We start from the raw sequence: 26,275 nt of genomic DNA, 5'->3' as shown, positions 1-26,275 counted from the left end.
TTAAAATTTGTTTTGTACCATGCTCCATGAAAAAAATGGACCCAAACCAGCAATTTTCCAGACAAAAAAGCCAAAATTTACCACTGAGTCCCAGACATGCACAGAAATGTTCAGAATGTAAATCTAAGTCTAAATAACAAGTTTGGTTAAAACTGATTCTTAAATGTGCATTCCTGAGGAAAATACAAAAATCCAAATTGTTGGGGAGATACTCAAATAAATTGATTAAATCTCAAACCTTTCTTTAGTTTTTATTTTAGTTGGTTTACATACCGCCCTTTTGGGGAGGCCTGTTCCTGCCCCTTTCCCCACCGGATTGGGGCCTCAGCTGCCACAGCGGCAGCCTCTGAGGCCCTGATCCGCCACTTTCCAGGCTGTGGGGAAGCGGCAAAAGGCAAAAGGCCGCTTCCCCGCGGCCTGGAAAGGGGTGTCCTTGGGGCTTCAAATATTTAAATATTTTACTTAAATTTGCTTTTGAGAATGCAATTTCCCCTATAATCCCATATCTTTCTAGCTGTGGGGAAGCGGCAAAAGGCCGCTTCCCCACGGGGGTGTCCTTGGGGCTTCAAATATTTAAATATGCCCCAAGGACACTCGACAGTGGCGGGGACGAAGAGAAAGGGGCCGCTCGGCCCTTTCTCATTTGTGTTGCTGGCGCAGCCGTGTAAAGGCTGCGCCCAGTGACACAAACCTGGAAGGAGCTCCATTTTGGAGCTCCTTCCAGCGTTGTGGAAAGGGCGCCAGGATGTCACTTCCGCACCGCTCCGTTTGGAGGCGGTGCGGTTGTGATGTCCCAATGGTGGTGCCCATGTAGAATGGGCGCCACCATTTTGTACATACTAGGTACGTACTAGGGTTAGAGTGTCCGGAAAGGACGCCCTTTCCTAACCCTAGTACGTACCTAGTATGTACTTTTTGCATGTCTGTAACATGCCTAAGTTCCATTATGTAACACTCCAAATATGGTGACTGTGTGATCAGGCATGTGGATTTTATAGCGAAAGAAACAGAAAGATGAACAAAGCACCCTCAACCAATCCAGCCTGTTTAAAAACCTCCAAAGACAGAGCTTCCACCACTCTCTGAGGGAATATGTTCCACTGTTTAACAGCTATTACTGTCAGGAAGTTTTTCCTAATGTTGAGGTGGAATCTCTTTTCTTGTAGTTTGAATCCATTGCGCCATGTCCTAGTGTCTGAAGCAGCAGAAAACAAGGCCATTCCATCCTCAATATGGCATCCTTTCAAATATTTAAACATTTTCAAATATTAAAACATGGCCATCTGATTGGCCAGCATGAATTGGACATTCCTGGGAACTGGTGTGTCTCCAGATTATCTAAGAAAATAGAGGACACAGCCATCTCCCTTCTCCATGTCTCTGTTGCTGCTGGGTTCAAGTTGGGATCCCCAGTAAGAAGGGAAGACCTAGATTATCTTTTATTGGTTGCTTTTATATCCAGCCTTTCCTCCAATAAGCTCAAGGAGATATAGATGGCTCTTCCCTCCTCTCCTCATCTTCCCAACAACACTGTGAGATAGATCAAGACAGAGAATGCAGCCCAAGGTCATCCAGTGAGTTTCATGGCTCAGGAGAGACCAAAGCATCAATCTCTCAAGCCTTAGTCCAGCATTCTAACCACTACATCACACTGGCATACTTTTATGGAAAATTATTGACTTTTCATCAAACTTCTCCAGGGCTTTTTCCTCTTGAAATTCCAAATTGGATCTTCAGTATCCAATTATTGACTTCTACCCCAGCTTTTAGATCCCCTGATTGTTAGTGAGGCCAGTCTTTTCATCTTGCCTCAACAAGAGTAACACTATTATTTGAGAAATCACCATCAGCCTGCCATTAAGAAGTTGCATCTGCTTTTCTAATTGCATCTTAGGAATGGTGTGGTGTGGTAGAATTTTGACTGTTCCGTTATTTCTCATCAAAGCTCAGCCCTTTACACAATGGAATTCAAGACCAACTCTTCCCTTCATTGACTGAATGACTGTGCTTTGCTCCTGGTGGGGCCAATTAAGCTCAGCAGGGGACAAAAGCAGCAGCTGTCAAAGACTTTGAAAAAAACACACCCGAAATGTAATAGAAGCAATGCTTTTTTGTTCTTCACAACATGAGAGATGATGCTTTCCCCTGCAATATGGATTCTTGGATCACATAACTTGATATTGAATTTGTAGATGTATTTTTGTCAACAGCATAATGAATGCAGAAAATATTTGTAAAGCTTTGGATAAAATCAACACATGTATCAAAATACATGTTATTACAAATCCAGTGGACTGACAAACAAGAATAATTATTTCAGCTGTTCCCTGCAGAATTAACAAACAAGGTACAGCCTGGATCTTGCAAACTTTCACAACCATACAGTCTAATGCCAAATTCATCTCCTTGTAAAAAGCATAAAGCCCACTCAAAACATTTTGTAGGCTGAGGCACCACTCACCTGTTCAAATCAACCTACATTACACCTAGAGCCTAGTAGAAAGTCCCCAAAGCTATTCCCTGAGGCTATTGCAACACTGTGTAATAGTAGAGCCAGCTCCGATGTACGTACAGTATGATCCCCATATAGAATCATAGAATCGGAGAGTTGGAAGAGACCACAAGGGCCATCCAGTCCAACCCCCTGCTATGCAGGAACTCTCAATCAAAGCATCCCCGACAGATGGCCACCCAACCTCTGTGGAACCAATATATGCAGTTTCCCTTATCCATGTCCAAAAAAATATGTTCACTCTAGGCATTTTCTAGGTCTGCCAGCATGATTCTATGGTATGATTCTGGTGGAAGTTGATCATAGAATCATGGTAGAGAACCTAGAAATGCTAGGGAGGTGTTCTCCTTAGCAATCTCTGGGACATGACTCTATGGTCAACTTGCTGGGATCGTTCATTTCAGTAGGGTTCCATGGTAAGTCTGGGAAAAGATCCTCCAGAAATATGTGGATCGTTCTTTACTTTCCTTACACCTGTCGTATGTAAACAATAGGTCACTCTTATCTTGCATAGTGTTTTGTTCTCCTATACAATGTGTAGGTTGTATTCTATAAATCTTCAGTCCCAGGTGAAATGCAAGAAAACAGTCCAAATATTCAGAATAGAACAAACAAGTAGAATAAGACGTGGAACAAATAACCAAGTAGAACAACTCAGAACTATAAAGATGAACTGATGGTTGAATAAAAATCTGGGGTGCTGATCTTAAAATGGTTACTTGGTTCTTGACCATAATGCAGATACATCCTTCTAAATTACCTAGAGACAGCATGCTGTTGAGAGATCCATGACCATTCAGGAAAACTAGGTCAAATTTTCAGGGAAAATAGATAATTTCCCCCAAGTCATGTGGCCATCTAGATAAACAAAACCATCAAATCTAAAGTGCTTCTTCCTTCCTCCAAGCAATCTGCATTTTCTCTCAAAACCTGAGACAAAAGGCTCTCTTCATACTTAAGGCAGTATGCCAACCTCCCTCTGCCTACCCCCCATTGTTTTCCCAGTCAAACTTCTCCATCCACCCATCTCAGGAATATCATGATGCAATCCCTGATTTTGTTAAAGCCATCAACCATCCAGAAGCCCATTGTTGATTGCTGAGACAAGTCTTTCAGCCTTTGTTACCAAGCCTAGGGCTAGTTTTAAGGTATAAATATGGTTTTAAAACCTATTTATTAAAATCATACAGATGACACACCACTGGCATATACACCTGCACTCTGTGTATGTGTTGCCCTCAGACTTCCCAGTCTGAACCTCTCCAGCTTTCCATGGTCTTCTTTTCGGACAAGAAATATGTAAACTACAGTGCCCCCGTGTTATACGCAGGTGCGCCTTATGCAGCTTTCAGCATATGCTGAAAGCCACTCTGGAAGAAGGGTTTTCCCTACCCCCTGAAAGGATAACAGCATGCGCACCTGTGGTGGGTGTGCGCTGCTGTGCCGCTGCGCCGCCATGTGCATGGGCCCCATTCATTTAAATGGGGCTTGAGCATATATATATTCCCCTTACGTGGGGGTGGGGTCCAAAACGAATCCCCACGTAATGGAAGGGCAGACTGTAGATTCTTGGTTAAATCTTAGAATTCTAAGAATAGAAGGTACACAAAACAGTTCTGCTGGATTAATCCAAATTTCTGTCTAGTCTATCACCTGGTTTCCAAGAATGGTCAGCCATCAACAAGGTATAACAGTAAACCTCTAACAGCAGGTATCCTGAACAAGATCCAAAGCTCGAAAAGTTGCCTTTCAAAAATGTTTTTCTTTTCCAAATTATTACTTTTCCTTACAAAGCACTCCATCCCCTGGTACTTTGTTACTATTACAGACAATTTTAAGTACCCTTTTACAAAAATAAGCTTAAAATTGCATGGGGTGGAGCCTTTAAAGTGAACCCAAAAGCATTTCTCACAAAAAAGCTAAAAAGTAACAACTAATCATTACTCATCATACAGAGGGGAGTATATGCACAGTTATTGTTTTATTTGCAAAAGGAATATAATCATGCCCTCATTACCACAAAAAATAATATATTACAGGTAACATAATTACTCATAACACATTACTGCCAAGCTTTGGAAAAAGGACCTCTGCACCTGGAGGCTGTATTTATGATGATCAATATGTACAAATAAAACCTAACCTTTTAACACATGTAATTTTAAAGACTACTAAGCCAGTGGCTATCACTACTATCACATCTTATGTCAGCAAATTCCACAAACTAATGGATGTGTATGTTTCATTTGTGAAAAAATATCTTGCCTGTCTTTAATCTATTATCAACTACTCTCCATTGATTGATGCTGAGTTCTAGAAATGAGAAAGAGAAATATTTTTTTCTCTCTGCTCTCCTCACACTAAACAATTTATAAAACTTGTTAAGGTCCCATTCCCCTAGTCATCTTTTCCTTCCTGAAATAAACAGCTCAGGGTCTGCACCCCTTCTGCAATGGAAAGATCTTGGTGATCCATTTGGTTGCTTTTCTCTGCATGTCTTCTGACTTTAGAATATCTTCTTTTTAAAAAATGGGGGTGGAATGGAAGCAGTCTTGTTAAATACTCTAGCAATAGTATGAGTTTCTCTTCCCTTACACTTCTGTGCTTTATCATTAGCCCATTCTTCCCAGATAAATGCTAAAATAAAAAAGTTGAATAAATGTGACAGCAGCAAACCACTATGAATTTTGTATGAACAGGTGCTTGCATTCCAGGCGGAGTAAATAAATGCATTTGACATAAGCACTTGAACATTTGAAACTCTGCTTCATCATAAACTGATAGAAAGACTGATTGATTGTGTGACCCAAAATAAAGAGCAATCTGCACCTAATGTGACTATAGACCTACTTTCACAGTGCACATTTAATGCCACTTGACAGTGTTTTAACTGTCATGGCTCCTCTCTATGGAATCCTGGGATGTGTAGTTTGTTGTAGCACCAAATCTCTCTGACATAGAAGTTTAATATTTCAAATAACCACACATTCCAGAATTCCACAGAACTGAGTCATGACAATTAAAGTGGTGTCAAACTGCATTACTTCTGCAGTGTAGATTCAACCTTGAAGCAAATACAGCTGTCTTTAGTATTGACAATACTGACACCATGAAATGCACTCATTTGAGACAAGAAATCCAAATTGAACTCAAATTAATCCCCCTCCACGACAAGTGACAAGTGTTATAAATTCTATTTGTAACCAAGATGACTTGAATTTCACACAGATACTTAAAGCATAGGATCTTTTGCTCGAGAGCAAAAAGAATGAAAATACTGCCTTTAAGGCTTCCAAAAAGCCTTAAAATTAGTTTTTAGCCAGCTAAATAGGTTGTGACATGATCTTAAAGATTTCACTACCTTCTTCCAGAAGGCTTTTAGCTCCCTCTGGAGATTCTTTGCAAGATACGTGTGGGAGTTTTAAATACAAAATTGAAGGAAAAAATTAACAGGCAAAATGCCTAAACAAACATTTAATTAGGAAGAGCAAGCTGAAAAGTGAGCTGGCAGTAGGTCAGCCACCTGCACATCTCTCCCTTTAAGGAAAGATCAAGGTTTTTGCCAATTGTTTGCTCTTTAGCCAATCAACTAAAAGTGCAGCTGTACAAAAATGAGGTTTTTACGGTCTTCAGTCATAGAGGCTACAAAAATAAAAGAAAAAAAATGAACTATTTGTTGTGGATGCTACAGTAATGACAGCACGGACTGACAGGAAAAATATCAGAGGTGGATGCTTTGAATGCTCTGAATGCATATATACAGTGGATTCACAGGTTTTCTGCACCTCAGAACTATCTTTCCCATGGTGCTGAGAGAACTAGATGAATACAGTTGAATACAGGACCTCTGTGTAGCCCACTCGATAGAAGACAGTAAAGCAGCATCAAATAGTACTGAGAGTATCCTGAGAGACAGTCATGGGGTGCACCTACACTGTAAAACAATGCAGTTTGACACCACTTTAAGTGCTGTAGGTCCATCCTATGGAATCCTGGAATTTGTAGTTTTGCAAGGTTTTTTTTAGCTTTTAGCTTTCTCTGTACAGGAATGCTGATGCCTCACAAAACTACCAACCCCAAGACTCTGTCACATGGATCCATGGCAGTTAAAGTGGTGTCAAACTGCATTATTTCTATAGTGCAGAGGCACTTATATAGAAGCTAGAATGTTGTACTGAGACTTGAAATATAAATGGATTAAGTCCCCACTGAACCATGAAACTCACTGGGTTACCTTGGGCCCCTGAATTTCCCTCTGTCCTCTCAGGGCTGTTATCAGAATCAAATGGAGAAAAGCAAAGCAATATACACCACCTTGATCTTAGTGGCAGAATATAAATTTAGACAGATATATTCAGCCAGAGGTATACCAGGTATATCCTGGGAGACGTAGTGATCTGTGAGGGAACAAACAAGCTAGTCTTGAATTCCTGAAAGATTGCTTGGGGAATAATTTGAATATGAAAAACAGCTGAAAGGGAAAGGATTAGGGTCTTTCTCTTTCTGCTGTCAAACTTTTTTTTTAAAACATTAAACATAAAAATAAAACACACATTTGTGTGACACAGCTTTGGGCTTCAGTTAACAATAGTTTCATCACGAATACAGCAAAATGAATATATGATGATGAAGAAACATTATTGTGCTCTATCTTACTTGATTGAATTTTCTTCTTCCAGCTCTGGTATTTTTTTGATGTTGAAGAATCTCGAAGACTATAGGCTCGTTGCAGAGCTTTTTTAAAAAGGAGAGAAAAAGAGACTTTAAAAAAACCCTTTACAAAAGACTTGCATTAAAATAACACAGGCCCTTAGCCTTTCATTGGGTGATGAAACTTCCAGAAACCATTTTGGTCAGCTCTGGCAGAAAATATTTTTTCTATTTTTGTCTGTTTGGGGGATGTGGAAGGGTTCAGGGGAGGGGAAAACTGTTGCCTTATCAGGTGGTTTGGAGACATTTGGGGCAATTTGGGGACTGAAAATCACCCCAAAATCAGTCTGATTTTTTTTAATTGGGGAGGGCTTTGAAGAATTTCTGGGAGGTCCCACAAGTTAAATGTAGGGATCCTAAGGGCTGCCTGTACAAAGAAGATGAGATACCTCATTTGTTTAGAAAGACCCAGGGCTAGATCATCAGTGCATACCCTCCAACATTTCAGAGTTGGAGACTGGGACTGTGTAGCCAGGTAACATCAGAGTGTAGTCAAGATGGCCATAATTATTAATGAGGACAATCACACAAGCTAAGAGAAGCTGGAGAAGTTTACTTTAGCAAGGTTCTACCCCATTCCTCTCCCTTTTGCTGACTCAGACATTATAAAAGCAGCTGAAGAAGTTAATCAAGACTGTCACTGCCAATTTGGGACAGTTGAAAGGTATATCAGTGATACAATAGAGACAAATACATATGGGTTCTCAAAGGCTAGAGGATCCATGTTGCTGCATGTACTGTGGACATATTCACACAAACTTCTTGTACTATGATTCCGTAGAGATAAAAATGCTGCCTTCCTCAAGAGCTAGGAGTGTTTTCTTCCACATCCCCTAACAGACCCTGGCACCATTTCCCAGCTGTGATATGAGTGAAGAGGAGGTGTGTTGTTATTGCTGCCTCGTACTTTCCAACAGTCTCAATTAATCCTCTGTCATCCCACTTTGTCAACATTTTAAAATTGTCCTAGTTTCTCTCTCCTAGTCCCACTTTCCCTTCTGTCCACAGCTTGCTTCAGTTGCTGCAAACTGAGTTCAAAGTACAGAAACTCTGTGAAGGGAGAGGGGAGAGTCTTGTGCTTTTGAGTAGGCTCAGGCAAAAGCAAACTGCTGCAGAGTCTCCACGTTTGTCTGTTCTTTCTGTTTAACAGCTTCTGCCATCTTATCATCTTCTGATGTTGCTTGGCCACAAGTGTTCTGGTTTCCCTCTATGAATCATTGGAGGATATGCTGCCTGAGACTCTGGCTTTGGTGATCACATTTGGGACACAGTTGTCTACAGCTAGCTGTTCCATTAAGCCTGAAAGGGTCTGTTTCTGGATCCAGGAAAGACTCATTTTGTCCTACTGAGCCTGATCAACCTGAGTGCAAAGCCAATCCTGAAATGTGTCTGTGGGGGGAGTTGTTTTAGGAGCAGCTCCAGGGCCCCAAATGGGACAAATGGGACTATAAGCTTCATCATTACCTTTTCTCAGCAGCAAGAATGAATAAGTCACACAATTTAGTCCCTGTTGTGCAGTTTCCAAGACTTATCTGTGGGTGAGGGATTAGTCTGCCCAGAAGAAAATATGTGGAATTTTTGTGGGAAAACCATATTAATTTTTCTGTTAAAAAACAAACTTGCTTTTCTGCAGTATAAAACGCCTCTTTCCTGCACACAGAAATCACTTTTCTGTGCATGCCAAAAACTAGTCTGATAAATTTTGTCTAAAAAAAATGGCAAAGTATTTTGCCATGCCTAAGATTCTCTTTGTCAGGGTTTCCTTGTACTTGAGATCCCCTTGCCTTTTTATGTGATTCAAAAATGTGCAAATATTTCTTCCATCCCTTGTCCCACATCCACCCCTTAATCCAGCCTTGGGATACAGGTATATTCTATTACTTGATCCAGGAGTGAAATTCTGTGACCTTGCCTTCCACAACATCCATGTTTCAAGCCTTCTACAACACTCTGACAATTCCAAGCTGACCATGAAAGATTCTCATGATCCCAGAATAAGTGGCACAGAGAGTGTTGCAATTCAGGCCATTTTTGCACAACTCCTCTCCTTTTTCCTCCTCCATCTATCATGGTAATATAAAGCTACAATGCCTAGAGAGGACATCTTCCATTAACGATTTTCATACAGAGACACAAAAAAAGGGTTGAAGACATTTAGCTTCACTTGTGAACATCATGATCATGCGAATGTTAACACTTTGTTTTAAGTAGCAGAGTATGCTGCATAAAACAAAGTACTGTACTTTCTCTTTTATCACATACATTTTAGACACTGCCGTTTAAAGCCATTCAGTGGGCAAGTGGATTAGTAGTTAAAGGTTCATTAACCACTAGAGGGCAACGTTTACCAAGCAGTGCTTCTCTAAAACATGCCATCCCTCCTCTCTTTTGCATGGCCATTCCATTTTAGATTATTAACACCACAAGAGCTCATTTGTGCAAGCCATTTCTATAGCTCTTATTGTTTCTCTTGCATGGGTGCTTTCACATCAGAAAAAGTAAATAAGGGAGAAAATGTAACAATTGTCTTCTTTAGTAGAAGTTATTCATCAACAAGAACATTCCCATGGGAATAGAGCAAAAACAACAAACATAATTTATTGCTCAGGAAAAAAGTTGGTCATATCGTTCAATGCAAAAGTGAGGATGTGGAAAAATATGCAATGTGAGGGAAGGACGCAGATATAAGATTGCTAAGGAGTGAAACTGAGGGCAAGTAAGGGGAAAATACGTGATGTACCATGTGAAGCAGCAGATGACAGTGGAGAGTATGTTGATAAGAGAACTGGAAGGTGATAAGAACAACTTTCTGAACTTAACCAAATCTTGAAATAAAGTTAACTTTATTTGTACAAAATGTGTGGGAGAAGGGAAATCTGTGACTGTTTTTTCACGTGGGTACCTTTAGCAAAGCATCTCAGCTGGGTTCTTTGTTGCATTTGAAAAGTTAATATTTACTAAAACAGTAACTTAATTCATACAAGATTCTTTGCCTGGGGTGTTTGGATTAAAATATTACATTTTTTATCAAGTAATTGTTCTGCAAGTATATCTTTGCAATGCACAGCCAGAACTTTCCACTAAAACTTCACCTAATGTTCCTCTGAACAAGTTTGGCTAAAAGGTAATACTATCTGGAAACCTGTGGTTACAGAGCAAGGACAGGTCAACTGAAATATCTAGGCATTTTGAAAGAAAACAAGACTCTGTTATAAGAAAAAAGAACAATATCTCTTCAGATGTCTGTCAGTATCATGTTTTTAATGTCACTAAATCTGCACATTCATACACATATAGAGTGCAGTCGCATTTAATTATTAAAAGAGAGGTGTAGTTTGAGTATTGGGCAACTCTGGAGACCAGGATCTGAATCCTTGCTCAGCCATGGAAACCCACTTAGTGACCTTGGGCAAATCACATGTTCTCTTACTGAGAGGATGGCAATAGTAAATCTCTTCTGAAGTAATCTTGCCAAGAAAACTCCAAGATAGATTCACCATAAGCTCATCATAAGTCAGAAATGGTTTTAATGAACACAACAACAGTGAAAATGTACTCTATGAAGGTGTTCAGCATCACAGTACCCTCCTCCCTGGATAAGAATTTTAGTTCCATTTTGATAGGAATTTGTCAAAATTTGCACATTTCTTCATATTTAGGACATATCTATTTGTTTAATTGCTGTTGTTGTTGTGTGCCTTCAAATTGTTTCCAACTTACGGAGACCCTAATTTTAACTATCATGGGGCTTTCTTGGCAGGTTTCTTCAGATGGGATTGAACAGAAACTTTAAAAACATTTTTGAGAGCTTAATACTTAAGAATCTGGGACAGAAATCTTCTTTATTAGTCCCAGTTATAGTAGACACATTGAATCAATTGGTGGATAGGAAGTCAACAAGTAGGAAAATTTCATTGATTCAATTGATCTTCTCTAGTTAGGAGTCACAACAGAATTTAGGCATGGGGGTGAATCTTGTTTTGTTCAACCATGTTAGCAGAGGGTTGCTATTTTTCTTCCCTGATAGGCTTATCTCTAACACCAGGTAGGTACAACATAGTCCTCTCTTTATTGGGAATAGCTGTAACCACTGGATTTGACTAACGATAAAGGATTCTGTTTTAGATAATTTTTGAAGGATGTGCCAACATTTGCCAATTCCTTCCTATTCATGACTGTCAATAGAAGCTATAGTACCCAGGCCAGATGTGACATTGGTGGCTTTGATGCTGCTGCTCCCTACAAGGAGCTACATGTATGTGGATAGGCAGTGAGAAATATGTCAGAACAGGGGCAGGAACTAATGGTTCCAACAGGCACCAAGGAACGGAATCCATGATTTTCAGGACCCCAAAAACATTGCCTCCTTCTTGGCAAGATGAGGTGTAAAACAGGGACGTAGCCAAGGGGGGGGGGGTCCAGACCCCCCTTCCGTTAGAAAAATGAATGGTGCGTGTTGCTGCACCACCGCACCCAAGCCCCATTATAATGGTGGCACTTAGTCTGGACCCCCCTTCCCAAAATCCTGGCTACGTCCCTGCGTAAAAAGTCCCAGTGCAAAACTGACAGATTTTCCCATCCCTCATCCCACTTCTGATTGCCATCAGCTTAGCTGTCCTGTTACCTCAATTTTCAGGATCAAGAAGCTGCAAATCCTCAAAGTTAAAAGGTAAAAGTATCTTTAAAAACTAAACTACATCATCACTCTCTGGTCACCATCAGTTTTTAAAGGACACCTTGTTGGCATTGATTGGATGAACGGTGTATTAAAGCCACAAATATTTGCTGCTTAAATTAACTTACCATTTGCAGCTTTGGACTTTGCACAGAATTCTTTCTCCTTCTCCAAATCTGTGTTTGATAACAGTGGTCTCCTCAGCTCAGGCAATGGCCCTTCATTAAATTCAGACATGGAGGAATAACCATAAAAATCAGATTCTACTTCTGAGCTAAAAAGAAGAGGGAAAGAGAAAGACCTGTTATCAGAATTCACAACTTTGGTTAATAAATCTTACAGGGTGCGCATAGGTGTTTGTAACTTAAATATTCTCAGTAACTTAGTTTAAAACACTGGTTTAAAATAATAGCCAAGTGTCACCTTAAAGCTAAGCTGCCTTGAGTCCCATACTGGGAGTAAAATGGGATATAAATTAAATAAATAGATTTTTTAAAATTATTTTTTGCTATGACAGACTAACTAGCTACCCAGTTGATTGCAAATGCCTTAGCTATATCTATTACACTGAGGTCAAATCTGCACTACAGAAATAATGCAATTTGATACCACTTTAACTGCCATGGTGCCATCCCATGGAATCCTGGTAGGCTAAATCTCTCACAAAACTATAGCTCCCAGAATTCCATAGCATCGAGCCATGGCAGTTAAAGGAGTATCAAACTGCATTAACTCTGCAGTGCAGATTAGACCTAAGTTCTTCCCTAGAATCTGAGGCTGTCTCAGTTTTATCCTTATATCTAGTTGATACTATATGCATATATATTTTAATGAAGTTTAATGGTAACCCAAGGTTGTTTCCATTAGAACTGCTGGCCTTGGCAGTGCTCCTTCATTGGAAATGTAAAAGGCCAGAGAGGTATTTCACACCAACTCTTCCTTGGCATTTCCAATCTGAGCTCACCAATAAGAAAAGATATATACATTATCTTACTAGACTTAGCAACCATTATTAGGGAAGTGTACATCACAATTTTTGCCTGTTTTCCACTTCCTTCCTGAAATGCTCATTTGTTTCTTGACTCTTCCAAACACTGAAACATTTTTTTCATTTATCTAATATCCCTCTCCCTTTCATTCATTTTCTGTTTCCCCTCAATTTTCTGTGTCTTTTGGATTGATTCACTGATTACAGTATAGAACCAGAATGTCTTCTGAACACAATGACATTGGACTTTTTCATTCAAATTGGCACAGAGTGACTGTTGCCCTAGTCCTCTAAGGCTTGTACAAATACACCATGTTACAGAAAGGCTGAACAAAGCAATTAAGCCAGGATGACAACCATTAAGTCAAGGGTAAACAGAAGGTAGGTTTGAACTAGGATTCCCCAACCTTGGTTATTTAAATACAGCTTCACAGGACAACTCCCTTCTTCAGAATTAAGCATTAGTGCTAAAATAAAGAAAATGTGGAAAAATCAAGAATACAGTAGCTTCTTCTGTAGAGGAACTGTACACTTTGTCCAGTTTTGGAACTCACACAAAATCCCTGTCCACAGAATTTTTTTACTTTGAAGGCCTAAAAACAATGTTTAGCCCCAACTAGAGTAGACCCATTAAATTAATAGGAATGTGTCAAGTTAACACTTATGTAAGTTAAATTAATTCCATGTACCTATTCTAGTTATCTAATTCAGGCCTAAACATGTATCTTTTGTTTCAGACTCATGTTGTAGATCCTATAAGCCTGATGCTATCTCTAAGCTATCTTTTGTTTACAGCTTCATTTTTAAAAAATGATTTGTCATTTTCAGAGCGTTCCAAGATCACTCCTCATCCCTTTCCTACAGAATGTCCCTAGCCGTATCAGTTTGTAGTCCTAAGCAATGAAAGCCAATGCCTCCTTGTCAGCTTCAGGAATCCTTCCTATGAGAAATATAGATATGTTTCTTTCACTACGTTTCTGTTTCTTACAGAAGAGAACTTGAAAGTAACAAGAGTGCATTTGTTTCATTTTAGACATGAAGGTGGGATGAAATCATTTTAGAAACAAATCCACTTTTTAAACTGTTGTTCCATTATGTAACATTTCCTCCCCATATCTGTACTAGATGTGATTTCTTGTTTGTTTCTTGTTTCCAACTTGTGCCAACCTTGAGGTGAATAGGAGACTGGATCATTATGAAACTTAACTGCAAGCACTGAACACTGCACCTTAAAGTTTTCACGGTTCGCAGAGGCCATCTATAGTGTGACACACCCTGAAAACACCCCTTGTCATATTATCAATGCCCAGTGTGTCTATCAGAATCCAGGAGTGGGAAAAGTTACTTTTTTGCATACCAGGGCCACCACTAGCGAGGCTGGCTGGAGGATTCTGGTATTTCCAAGCTCTGATCACAAATACCCTGCTACTTTTTCCTTTTTGAAGTATGACATCATAATTTAGGGATAATTTTTCCATATCGTGCAACATCCATAGGTGGGTCTGGGAAGCATAACGTCAAGTAGCTCAATGCAGCAGAAGTGAGGGCTCATCTGAATTTATCAGAGTAGTGACCTTTGACTTACAATCTGCTTTCTCTACAGAAACCTCCACTAGTACTGTAATTTTTTATCAGAGGCAATCTTGATTCAATTACCCTTTCCTCCATCTGACTCAGACTATTGTGTGGGATGTAAAGATTTTCTGTGAGTGAATCATATGTCTATGAGGTTCAAGACAGCTGTAAAAATTAATGTTCCTCATTTTCTTTTCTTTTCTTCTATTGTCCATACCACCTCCTCTGTTTAGTTTAACAAATGGTCTTCAAAGTTCGTTCCTTCCTTCCTTCCTTCCTTGTATCAGTTACCAAATAAACCCATCTCCAAATACCTGCTTCCATCACTGGTAACCATCACGCGAACAGCCAGAAGGTTGTGCTCAGTCATCTCTTCTTCTGGGATAACTCTTACCAAGGCCCACTCAGAAGACACAGAGGGACACTTGCCTTTCAAATCAAAAACAGGGATATTCCTGGATTTCTTTGGGAAGACTGGAACATCTATTGGGCAGATGTAGCAATCTAGAGGAAATGAAGGATAGGAAAACACACTTTATGTGATAGTTTCTTGGCATGACACCACCTATTCAGGGATGCTCTAATGCTACAATGGCTTTAGTGGAGAGGAAGTGTGAACAATTGACACTTCTTCTATTTGTACTTCTCATATTACCTGTGTATCTTGTGCATCTTTCCAGCCAAAATGTATCATGGCATTGCCACAGGGCCCATACAGTATAAAATACAAATGGAAAGCAGAGTCCTATGTCTTAGTTAACCATAAAGCATCTGCCTTGACAGGAGGAATCACCTCTCTGAGAAACTGAAGCTGAATTTTATGGATTGCCTAAGTTTGTAATTGCATTCTCTGTTCAAGCATACCCTTGGGGACAGTCAGTGCACATTACATGGAAACGTTTCTCAAATGCTTGCACTTGCCCACAATGGCTACAGCAGTAATACATCATATCTTATTTGTAGTGACAGTTGTCATATGGTCCCCTGGAATAATTCCCCCGTGAATCAGATATTAGGCTTGCTTACAAAAAATGTTGTTTAGTCAGATAATGTGCATTTATATGAATTTAGTTCATTCAAATCAGTGAGAGGAAATAGCCTTTCATTCAAGTATTTGGCTGATGTGGATTATACAAGACTTGGATATGTTTCCTCCTTAAGAGTTTCTTTTGCATATGCATTTTTGTGGCTTAAAGCCAGAGAGGACATCAATAAAGGCTCCTCAAGAACTGTGTGTTTGTGCTAGACAAAGTGAATGTACATTTATGGACCCCCCCCACATAAGGCAAAAAGCGTGTATGCTCGAGCCCGATTGAATATAATGGGGCTTGTGCTCATGGCATTACAGAATGCACACCATTCATTCTTTTGCTGCACGGCTTCAGCATAAGCTGAAAGCCGTGTATAGTGCACCCATATATGGTGCGCATGCACTATATCCCAACAATTAAAATTCTGAGCACAACATGTCGTCTAAGGGGCTCTACAGATACACCGGACCAGGTCCATGGCAACCTCACACCATGGCCCTGATCTGGCCTTTCGAGGAAGCAAAAAGGCGGCTCCCTTTTGCACCCTTGAAAGAGTGCCATAGCCATGGCGGCATGGCTATATGGTGCTCCTTTGGTGCGGCATCATTTGTATGCAGAGCCAGAGGTTCTCCATGGTGTCGTGTGCTGTATGGAGTGGAACACGGCATCAGGGCACCCTGGGGGGCAGAGTCAGCTGTGCATCATCAGGATGCTGTGCCCTGAGTCTGCCCCCCAGGCTGACCTTTCAGGCCAGTCTGTAAAGGGCCTAAATCCTTCAATTAGAGTTAAAGCCTTTATCATTGTGGTTAATCATTTAAAGTACTAATTCAGACTTACATTTCAAGATTCATCAATGGGCCTAAGAACAGTTGCACATAGAAAACAAAAATCTCAGATAAGGTAAAAGCATTCTGAAGACTTTCTCCACCACATAAGAACATGGTGGTTTTCAGAATTCACCTTCCAATCCAGTAAGGAGATGACCTGGGGGGGGGGGGCACGCATACAGGGTAGGACAGTGATCAGCTGTCTCAGCAGCTGCTATCTAGTGGTATTCTGCATTGGAGCATGGAAGTTTCATTTAATAATCATGGTAAATAGCCACTGATAAGATATCCTCCATTGTTACTCAAATACTGATTAGCTATCCTCTAAAATGGGAGTGGAGAAAGTGAAGCTCTGAGCTATTCCTCAAAGCTCTCAATACCTCAATATTTTTTTTAAAAAAAAAAATCCAGGCCAATTTTCAAGCAATTTCCCATCTCCCAAATGCTAACAAAAAACCTGCTTGCAAACACAGTAGTTTTGTTTCATACCCCCAGATCCAAGGTCTTGTTTCTCTGAAAATAGTGACGAGACTGTTTCTGGTGTGCTGTCAATGCACTAATGCTCAGGGGTGAAAATTAAATTATTATTATTATTATCCTTTATTTATGAAGCGCTGCCACCTCATGTGCAGTTTCCCACTCCCATCTAAATTAATGGGCATCCCCACATAGACATTGTGGCACTGGCTACATATGTACATAATCCTAAACTGGGGTTTAGTGTTGCAAAAATTAGCCTCAGTGAAATTTAGGCTTCCAAACATCTTTGTTGTCTTCTCCAGTTTAATGATGAAGAGATCAAAAGTTTCCACTTAGATGAATTTAGATTAACATCCATAGATTTAACCACAGTGCAGCATGCCACTGAATTATGAACACTGAACTATGGTTAATCTTAACCATGATTAGTTTAAACAAGCCGGCTTCACAAGTTATATATTGAAACCAAGTTGCTTCATGTACCCATAGTTAAAGTCAACCACACTATCACAGTATGACAATCCTGCATGATGCAGTTCAGTTAAAATGGGAAAAGCATGCTAGAAGATGAAGGGCATGAGAGAAAAGTAGAATGCTGAGTGTGTGAGCCTAAGAAGGCTTACTAAGTCGTACTCTCATTGCTTCAACCCAACTATCAGCTGTCTTCCAGTTTGCATTGACTGGTATCACATAGCTTGCACATCTGCTAACTTTAAAGAAAAATCCAGAGGCCAAAGGTGAAAAATTTCATTTCCTCTCATGGATTCTGTCCATGAAATAACAAAATAAAGCAACAATGCCCACACAGCATGAGTAGTTTATCTTTCGCCTTCATCCAGACAATATTCTTATTTGAAGAAACCTTCAAATTTCTTCAAATACCCAAAGTCAAAGAGATCAACAAGAGAGGGATTCTTCTACAGTGTAAACAATGATCTAAGCAATCCCTAGGTTCCTGAGAAATAAAACAGTTTAGGGTACATCAAACTGTACACACACAGTACACAAGATCTGTGATTCTATAGAATCTTTCTTTAAAATTTAGAAACAATAATGTCAAGGAGGATGATATGGTTGGGACCATAGCACTGGGCAAAATTTCCACTCCACCTTAATATCCTTCACTTAAACTGTTTTCTCTGCCCTCAAAGCTGGAGGGGTGTGTATATAATACTGCTCTCTGGCTCATAATAGCTTTGACACAGGATGGGATGGGAATCAGGGCTGGATCATTATTATTATTATTGTTATTGTTATTATTATTATTATTATTATTATTATTATTAACCTTTATTTATGAAGCGCTGTAAATTTACACAGCGCTGTACATACAATCTTTTTAATTAGACGGTCATAGAGAAAAGAGCAATGTGGAAAGTGAAAAGTGATCCAGACCAACTTCTATCCCATGGCTACTTTTAATTAAAAAATCAAACGGAAAATCCAACCACAGATCTTCTGCATCATGTGGACTTGTACACACAGAGATCTGTTAAACCTGAATACTGTACTGTCTTTGTAAGATCTTAGACTTCCACAAACACCATTGATGGTGAAGTCAAAGGCTTTCATGGCTGGCATCCATAGATTTTTGTGGGTTTTTTGGGCTATGTGGCCATGTTCTAGAAGAGTTTCTTCCTGATGTTTCACCAGCATCAGTGGCTGGCATCTTCAGAGAAATATCTGGTATATAGCCACATAGCCCGAAAACCCCACAAAAACCATTGATGGTGTTATTTGCCATCACATCTTTGATGTACAGTGACTTTATGAGAGACCTCCAAGAAGCCCAATCATCTACAGCCCTGATGAAAGCTTTGGGCTGCCGCACCCTTTATTAAATCCATCAGTCTGTGTTCTTCCTCTTTTCCTACCACTTTTGACTTAGTGAACATTATCATATTTTCTGTAAATCATGTTATGTTTCATGATATGTCTGAAATATGGCAGTCTCTTTTTAGTCACTTTACCTTCTAGTGAGAGTACAAGTTTAATATATATTTGTCCTTTTGAAGATCCATGGTATCTATACAACTCTCCTCCAGGTGTCAAAGGACTTGATCCAACTCAAGCTGAGTGCTCCTAATTAACATATTATCATCTTCAGGGCACTATACCTGAGTCTCTCCACTTCTGTGGCCAGGATGGTGGTGGCAGGTGGTGCTTCTTTTGGCTATGGTACTTTAACTCTCTCTCCTTGGCTCCTGGAAGCATTATTTGACACCAAACTTTAATTCTGTCTAATATCAGGCTAATACTTTTTATTCATCTTGCCCTTCCAGTGAAGTCCAGCTAGTTTTAACCCTATGTTCAAATGGGAAAAAATAATTATGTATATGTTTTTACTTTTTTAAAATGATTTTAGTTTGTTATCATTTTATTTTCCATTTGTGCAAACATTCAAATGAGTTGGAGGCCACCAAAAATGCAGGAGGCTTTTATTTGCTTTGCTTTTGGTTCAGCCCTCTGATGATAACATGCCAGTTTAAAAGGTGCACATTATGGCATGTGGCATATTCTGCCCACCAAGAGGGGATACTAGTGAGCTTCCATGACTGCTGCCAGAGGCAGTTACCTATCTTCTGCTTTATGATAAAGTAGCTCGATTCCTGGGTTTTTGTATTCTGCTTTAATGTTCATAGTAGAAGTTGAGGAAGTAGACACTCCAGAAAGCTTGGCCATGTCTTCACTAGCCTAATATAAGGTGTCATCTGAGTATAACTGAGTCAAGCCCAGGCACCTTACTCTTCTGCTGGGCTAGGACGAGGAAGGGAGGAAGTTATTAGAGTTGACTCAGATTTGTGCTTCACAGTAATAAGAAGAAAAATGGAAACTGGTCAGCCTGGAGGATTCAGGTTACCAATCCTAAAGCTAAGCAGAGTCAGCCCAAGGTAGTACTTGCATGGGAGACCACAAACTAATACCTGGTGCTGGAGGCTACATTTCAGAGGAGGAGCTGGCAAAACCACCTCTGAGTATTCCTTGCCTAAGAAAACCCTTTGAAATCCATGGGGTTACCATAAGTCGACAGGCAACTTGAAAGCATGAGTGCATACACACACACATAGAGACAATACTACTAGTTCTGCTAGTCATATAAAAGTCTTGTTCCCTACCCTGAGGGAACAGACTGTTCTTTTCTCCCCTTCCTTTGTCTCTGCTGCCTCCCAAACCTATTGTCAACCATCTCACCTTCCCTGATCCCTCCGGTCTTTGCCTGCCTCTCCTGAACCCTGAGCATCAACATCTCTCTTAGATAGGTCTGTCTGCTTTAGACTCTTTTGTAGCTTTTGGACTTAACCCATGTCTGTTTTGGTTCTCACTCTTTCCTGCAGGACTCTGAGAGCAAAGCAAAAGTCCTCAGAGAGGTACTCAAGACAGGAATTACTGTGTCCCAAGTTAAGCCCTCTAATCACTCAGAAAACACATGATGACTCCAAACCACAAAAATACATCTGACAACCACACCCTCCTGCATTGGCAGTGTTGAAACACATCCCTCCCCCTCACAACCACAATCCAGTACTTGTTTAAGTTGAAGTTTTCACTGCTGTATTGAACTGATCTTGGGAAATCTGTCACATATTTCTAGTCTGAGATTTACCAAAACTACAAAGATTTGTAGAAAGCAGGAGAAAAAAAAACCTACACTGTGGCATAACAGAAACTGAACACAAGGGATACCTAAAGGCTAGCTGAACGGGCCAGGGTCCACAGGAAATGTCTATTTTCTAACAAGGTGACCAGAGAATATGGCTTCAGCAACGTAGCCAAAAACAGTTAGTCCCAAAGTGTGATGGCTTCACATTTGAACATGCAGTGTTAACTAAATAGGTCGGTGATTAGTAGACAGTGGAGAAACTAGCATTATAGAGCACAAAGCATAAAAGTATAACAAGGCAAATGGTTGTGCTCCAGAGATTATGATGCAGCTCAAATGTTAGCCTGGGGGACAGTTTTGAGCAGCTGTTCCATGGCTATAATTATCACAGCTCTCTCCTTGCATTCTCAAACTGCCATCCTACATATCTTTTGGCCTGGACACAAAAGCCAGCTTCTGAGAAAGCTTTCCAACTGGCAATGGAAACATATTGGAGGGCCATCTATGCCTAAGCACAGCCGTCACCCAGGCCTAAACTGGAACTGGGACAATGGTTTGTACTTCAAATTGTTCTTCCCTCCTCTTGCGACCAGTTTTTTTATTGAACGACAGGTTACGATCACAAGCAGCTGTGGTATGGTTACCCTGTCCTTATTTTCAATGACCTCATGCAGCCTCCTTGTTACAAGTACACAACATCACAGCAGGTCTCCGGCAAGGAGGAGGGGGAAGTCCATGTCTGATTATTTTGATGCTTCCTACCCTCCTGCCCCAAAAAGAGACAGAGAAAAGAGTTGATTTTCTTCACTTTGCAAAAAATGGGTCAAAAATGAAAGGAGACAAAAATCGATACACAGCAGCTGAAGTAATTTTCCAAGAAAAACTATAACCTTTTATTCCAACCCAATTAAGCATCCTTATTCACAGATGCTGAACAACCAGGAAGCATTGGTGTAGACCAGAAACAGTTCAGGGGCTCCTATAATCAATGGGATTTAAGTGTGACTTGCACACTTCAGCACCACTGGGTTTGATAGTTTCAAGGGACACTTCATTTTTGCTGGTTTGCAGAGCCACTTAGCTGTTACAGAATCAGGTCAATGTCTTTATATAAGCCCCATAAAATTCAAATGGGACTAATACTAGCAGAGCATATGGACCTAGAGGACTGGATCTCTAAAGACATCCTCCACACACCCCAAGACAGGTAATTATAAAATACTAATTAAAACAACAGAGACACTGATAAGATGGTGAAGTGATGAATAGATGCTTCTTCAAAGGCACAAGTATCTTTTTAATTCATTAAAATAAAGAAGAGTAGAATCTCTGTTGAAAGAAATTCAAGTATCTTGCCAGTAAATTATTTATATGGCCTTAGCATAAGCTCTTCTACTCATCTACTGTGCAGCCACACCTGGACCACTATGTACTATTTTGACGGCCACAACAGGAAGAAAGGTTACAGGTTTTGAAGCATTTCAGCTTTAAAAAAAAAAAGAAAAGAAATATTAGGAAGGGCATTGTGGAGATAAAATGACAGGTTCTTTCTCTCATAATAGAAGAAATCATGATCACCAGAGAAAGCTGAGTGGTGGAAGATTTATGACAGTCAAAATAAAGTGTGCACTGATAGGCATTGATCTACGAAATGATAGGCATTGATCTACACCTTTTTAATATATCTAAATTATAATCCCTGGCCTGCATCTTGATATAAAAAGTGCATCTTGACCTGAGTAGCCAAATGGCCCTAGCATGTGATCTCCCACTGAAACAAGGGAAGCCATGAGTTTTTGATATGTAAATGAATTTCCTTTCCCAGCTTGGATGAGATTATGCAAGGAGCTGCTAAGTGCTATCAGGAAAGATGCTATCAAATGTCTTAAGGAAGTGTCTCTCTTTGTGATTGAGGGGGAACCATTTGAATCAAAGGAATAGCATTTGTAGCCATTCAGGTCCCTACTCTGGCAGAAACATTTGGGTTAGATCAAAACATTTGGTTAGGATGTGAAATACACTTCAGACAGTTTCCTTTGATTACCCTTTGTCTAGAGACCCTGTTAAATCCTTAAAAAGGTCTCCTAAATTTAGGGAGGTGGCTAGCCATTCACTGGGGCCAGTCCGCCACTCGCTGGGGCCAGCCTTTCACTGCTGGTACCTCTAGCTGCTGGTAGCCTCTCTCTGCTGCTGGCAGCACAGCTATCTATGTCAGTTTTAAAGTCAGTCTTTCTCTCTGACTTGTCTGCTTAACCAGACCTGCAAACCCACACACGCAAATTGGAAGATAGAACTTCTACATAAGGTGAGTATTTCCATTAGCAAGCCTAATATCTATTCTACATTTACTACGTTATTTCCTGAGTCTTGTATGAATGTGTGAGCGTATGTGCCTGTATGTTTGAATCCTTGTTTCCAATAAAAGAGACATTGATTGTACTTAGAGCCTCTGCCTCATTTCTGGATTTCTAGTTCCTGGTATAAAGATCAAAGGGGTGATGCCTGAGGTGTGGTAACAGGCCTCCTCTTGTGACCTTGAGCTAATTAAATTCCCCATTGATAATTTGGTCACTGTTCACTGTTACAGCACAGAGTAAAATGGTGCTGCCAAATGTAGTGTGATGACCAGAAGTTTAGATGGCACGAAGCAAAATTAGATAAATACACAGAGGGAAACTTATGCATCCCAGTTATGATGGCGATACAGAAAATTAAAACTCTGAGGGAGCACACAGCCTCAGAAGACCAGAAACTGCATGGCATCAGTTAGAGGGGACTATTGCTCCCATGTTCTGCTTATCAGAGTTCTAGAGACTTCTGGTTGGTCATGTTACTTACTACAGCCTCTAAAATCTAGGCTTGTGGCGACCTCCCAGAGGGCGTTCCCTGCTGTCGCCCCCAAACTCTGGAACGACCTGCTGGATGAGATCCGTCACATAACATCATTAGACAGCTTTAAAAAAGCGGTCAAGACGGATCTCTTCCGGCAGGCCTTTCCAGATTAACCATCCCGGCCCAGGTTCCCAGGTTCCCTCATTCCTCCCGTGGCCCCATCTTAGTGATGGTTGAGGATCAACAGAGGGATATCAGGGTTTTTAGTTTTTAATTGTTGTTTTTATGCATTGATATTGTGTTTTAATATGTTATACTGTTTAATACTGTCTTAAGGGAGGGAGGGATAAAGTGTTTTTAATTGTCATATTTTATATTTTACTGTTGTTAACCGCCTGGATTGGTTTGCCAGAGGGCGGTATACAAATAATAATAATAATAATAATAATAATAATAATAATAATAATAATTATTATTATTATTATTATTATTATTATTATTATTATTTTGGAAACCCAGTGCTAGACCACCAATCAAGCTTTTCCTGTCATTTGAACTTTAGTGGATAGTCCTCTCTCTCTCTCTTTCTCTCTGTCTGTCTTTGTGTGTGTTTGTGCGTGCACATGTGCCTTCACATCACCTACCATCTCATGAATTTCATAGGGTTTTCTTACTTAAAACTTTTTGACATTTGTTTTGAAAGGAGAAGGGAGATCCTTTCATTTATTTAGATTAATAGCATTCAGACCATGGCACTACTGAGTTCATTTTCCACTAGGGACATGTCTGCTTGTACCCCTTCTGTCAGAGAGGCAGCATGGTTTAATGGTTTGAGAACTGGACTGGACTCCAGAAGATGAGGGTTTGAATCATGCTCAGCCTTGAAAACCCACTGGGTGACCTTGTCTGACACCTCAACCCTCCCCAAAGAATAAACCTTGCCTCCGTCAGAAAATAACCCATGGTAGGTTTGCCTTAGGGTTGCCATGAGCTGGAAACAAATTAAAGAGACAAAACAAGAAACCCATCCAACAGTTCATATCAAATATAGGGATGGATATATATATGATGATAACTACAATACTTTTGGGTGTGTACATGTATGCATGTGCGTTTAACTCATTGCTTTGAACATTAAAGAGAAGGAAGGTTAAAAATTTACATTATCAGGGTATTGATCCTTAGAACATGAAGAAATAATGGCAGCCAAATCCTGACCACTCTTGTTACTGAAAAAAGGTGTGTGTGTGGTTCTTACTAACTGTGGAAGCATGTCCTTAAATGTTGGGGGAATTCCTTAGCTCAGTAGAGGCCTAAAAGAGGTTGGGTAACCTAAGTGACTATTTTCACCTATGTATAGCAGAACTAACTATGGGATGACACCACATGTGGTGAATAGAGAAGGTTGCTTCGGGTTGTAGAGGGGGTATACCAATCCTGTAGAGGAATCCATGGAAAGTGGGCTGTAGCTTAGACAGCATCTGAAGGCAATAGGGAAAGAGGCGGCGCTGGATGGTTCGACAGAGCTCTGGTGGTTGCTTACTGAAATCACAAATTGGACATGTGTGGGGTGGATATATATATCCTGTTTGGTGCCCTCAAGGGGTACTTAACATTCCCACACAAAGTACAAAGTGTTTGTGCTTTCTCACAGAATTGACAAAAAGGGCAACTTTGGAAGATGGTCTTAACTTCAGACAATCCCAAGATAGGCAGATAAATGTCTGGGAACATGATAGGACATAGGTAGGAGGTATGATCTTACTTGCTTTTGCCATTGTGTCCAGTAAAAGAGAATATGTGGAAAATCTGGAGGTGGAGGAGAGCGGAGTGATCAGCAAGCCCTTTTAGCTTTTATCTTAGTATTAACTAGATCCTTCACATGTTTTCAGGCTGACACACCTTTCTCATGGAAAACTTTCTAGTGCTCCAAAGCTCATCATGAGTGGCTCTAGATATGAAAAATATGAAGCCCCATATACCACATGGGGGTGTCAGGTATAGTGGAGACAAATGAGTGAGGATGACATGAATCAAAAACTTTCTTATATTGTTATGCTGTTAGCTAGAGGAATCCTTTACAACTAATTTTATTTGTATCTCCTGGACCCAAGCTTCTTGTTGTTGAAGCATCTGGGACCAGTGATGGAAGTACAGCTGGACAATGAAGGAATCTGCTCCAAATGGAATGTGAAGAGAGATACAAAAAGGAACTTGAATTCATACCAATTTATAGTTATCATGCAATTATTTTCTTTTCACCAAAGAAAACCAGGCATTTTCCTGGCTGGCTGGTGAAAAACAAAGTAGCAGCTTATTGTGAGGCTTCATGAGGGCAGCCTCCCAAACAGATTGTGGCCCCTTGCATTCTAAACACTGGCTCCATTGCTTAATACTTAATGCCTCAGCAAAGCCCAGTAACTGCACACTCAAACTCAGCAACCATTTGCAGCAAATCTCCCCTGAACCGACTATCCTGTCTCACACCTACCTGTATATTGAATGGCATTTCTGTCACCCTGATGGCTTGAGGCAAAGAATTTGGAGTGTGTCCCATGCATATTGTTACTACAGTGCTGCTTCCAACAACTGCTACATTAGTACTGGAAATGGGTCTTTATTTCCTCCTGCTGTTAAAGGCTTTTAGAACAGTGCTAAATAAATTAGAGATGACATCTCCCTGCAGAGAGGGAATCTACAAAGCCGTAAACACCTTGGTCACAGCAGGACACAGGGACGTAGCCAGGATTTTGGGAAGGGGGGGGTCCAGACTAAGTGCCACCATTATAATGGGGCTTGGGTGCAGTGGCACGGCAGCACACACCATTCATTTTATCTAACGGAAGGGGGAGGTCCGGACCCCAAGACCCCCCCCCCTTGGCTACGTCCCTGCAGGACAGAGGCAGGGATACTAAGGATATATTGTTAATTACTTTACAAAGAACAGGGTGATTATCAAGCACTGAGCAAAGTACATGGAATATTCCTTAGAAGAAGATTGCATTAAGTCATGGAGGGACTGAGGGTCTCTCTCTCACTGTCTC

The 26,275-nt window shown here is 40.3% G+C and overlaps 1 protein-coding gene across 1 annotated transcript in view; it reads right to left on the bottom strand.

Annotated features, from left to right (window-relative positions):
- Positions 1-26,275, bottom strand: part of MICAL2 (microtubule associated monooxygenase, calponin and LIM domain containing 2) — a 189,584-nt gene that overhangs the window by 26,562 nt on the left and 136,747 nt on the right. Inside the window, exons 27-29 of the mRNA XM_042459493.1 lie at positions 14,775-14,964; positions 12,026-12,171; positions 7,169-7,246 (exon numbers count right to left, since the gene is read on the bottom strand). Coding sequence (XP_042315427.1) covers positions 7,169-7,246; positions 12,026-12,171; positions 14,775-14,964 — 414 coding nt within the window. The remainder of the gene's footprint in view (positions 1-7,168; positions 7,247-12,025; positions 12,172-14,774; positions 14,965-26,275) is intronic.

Source organism: Sceloporus undulatus, chromosome 1 (genome assembly GCF_019175285.1).
Source record: "Sceloporus undulatus isolate JIND9_A2432 ecotype Alabama chromosome 1, SceUnd_v1.1, whole genome shotgun sequence".
Taxonomy (NCBI): domain Eukaryota; kingdom Metazoa; phylum Chordata; class Lepidosauria; order Squamata; family Phrynosomatidae; genus Sceloporus; species Sceloporus undulatus.
This window is presented reverse-complemented; position numbering and strand designations above follow the sequence as displayed.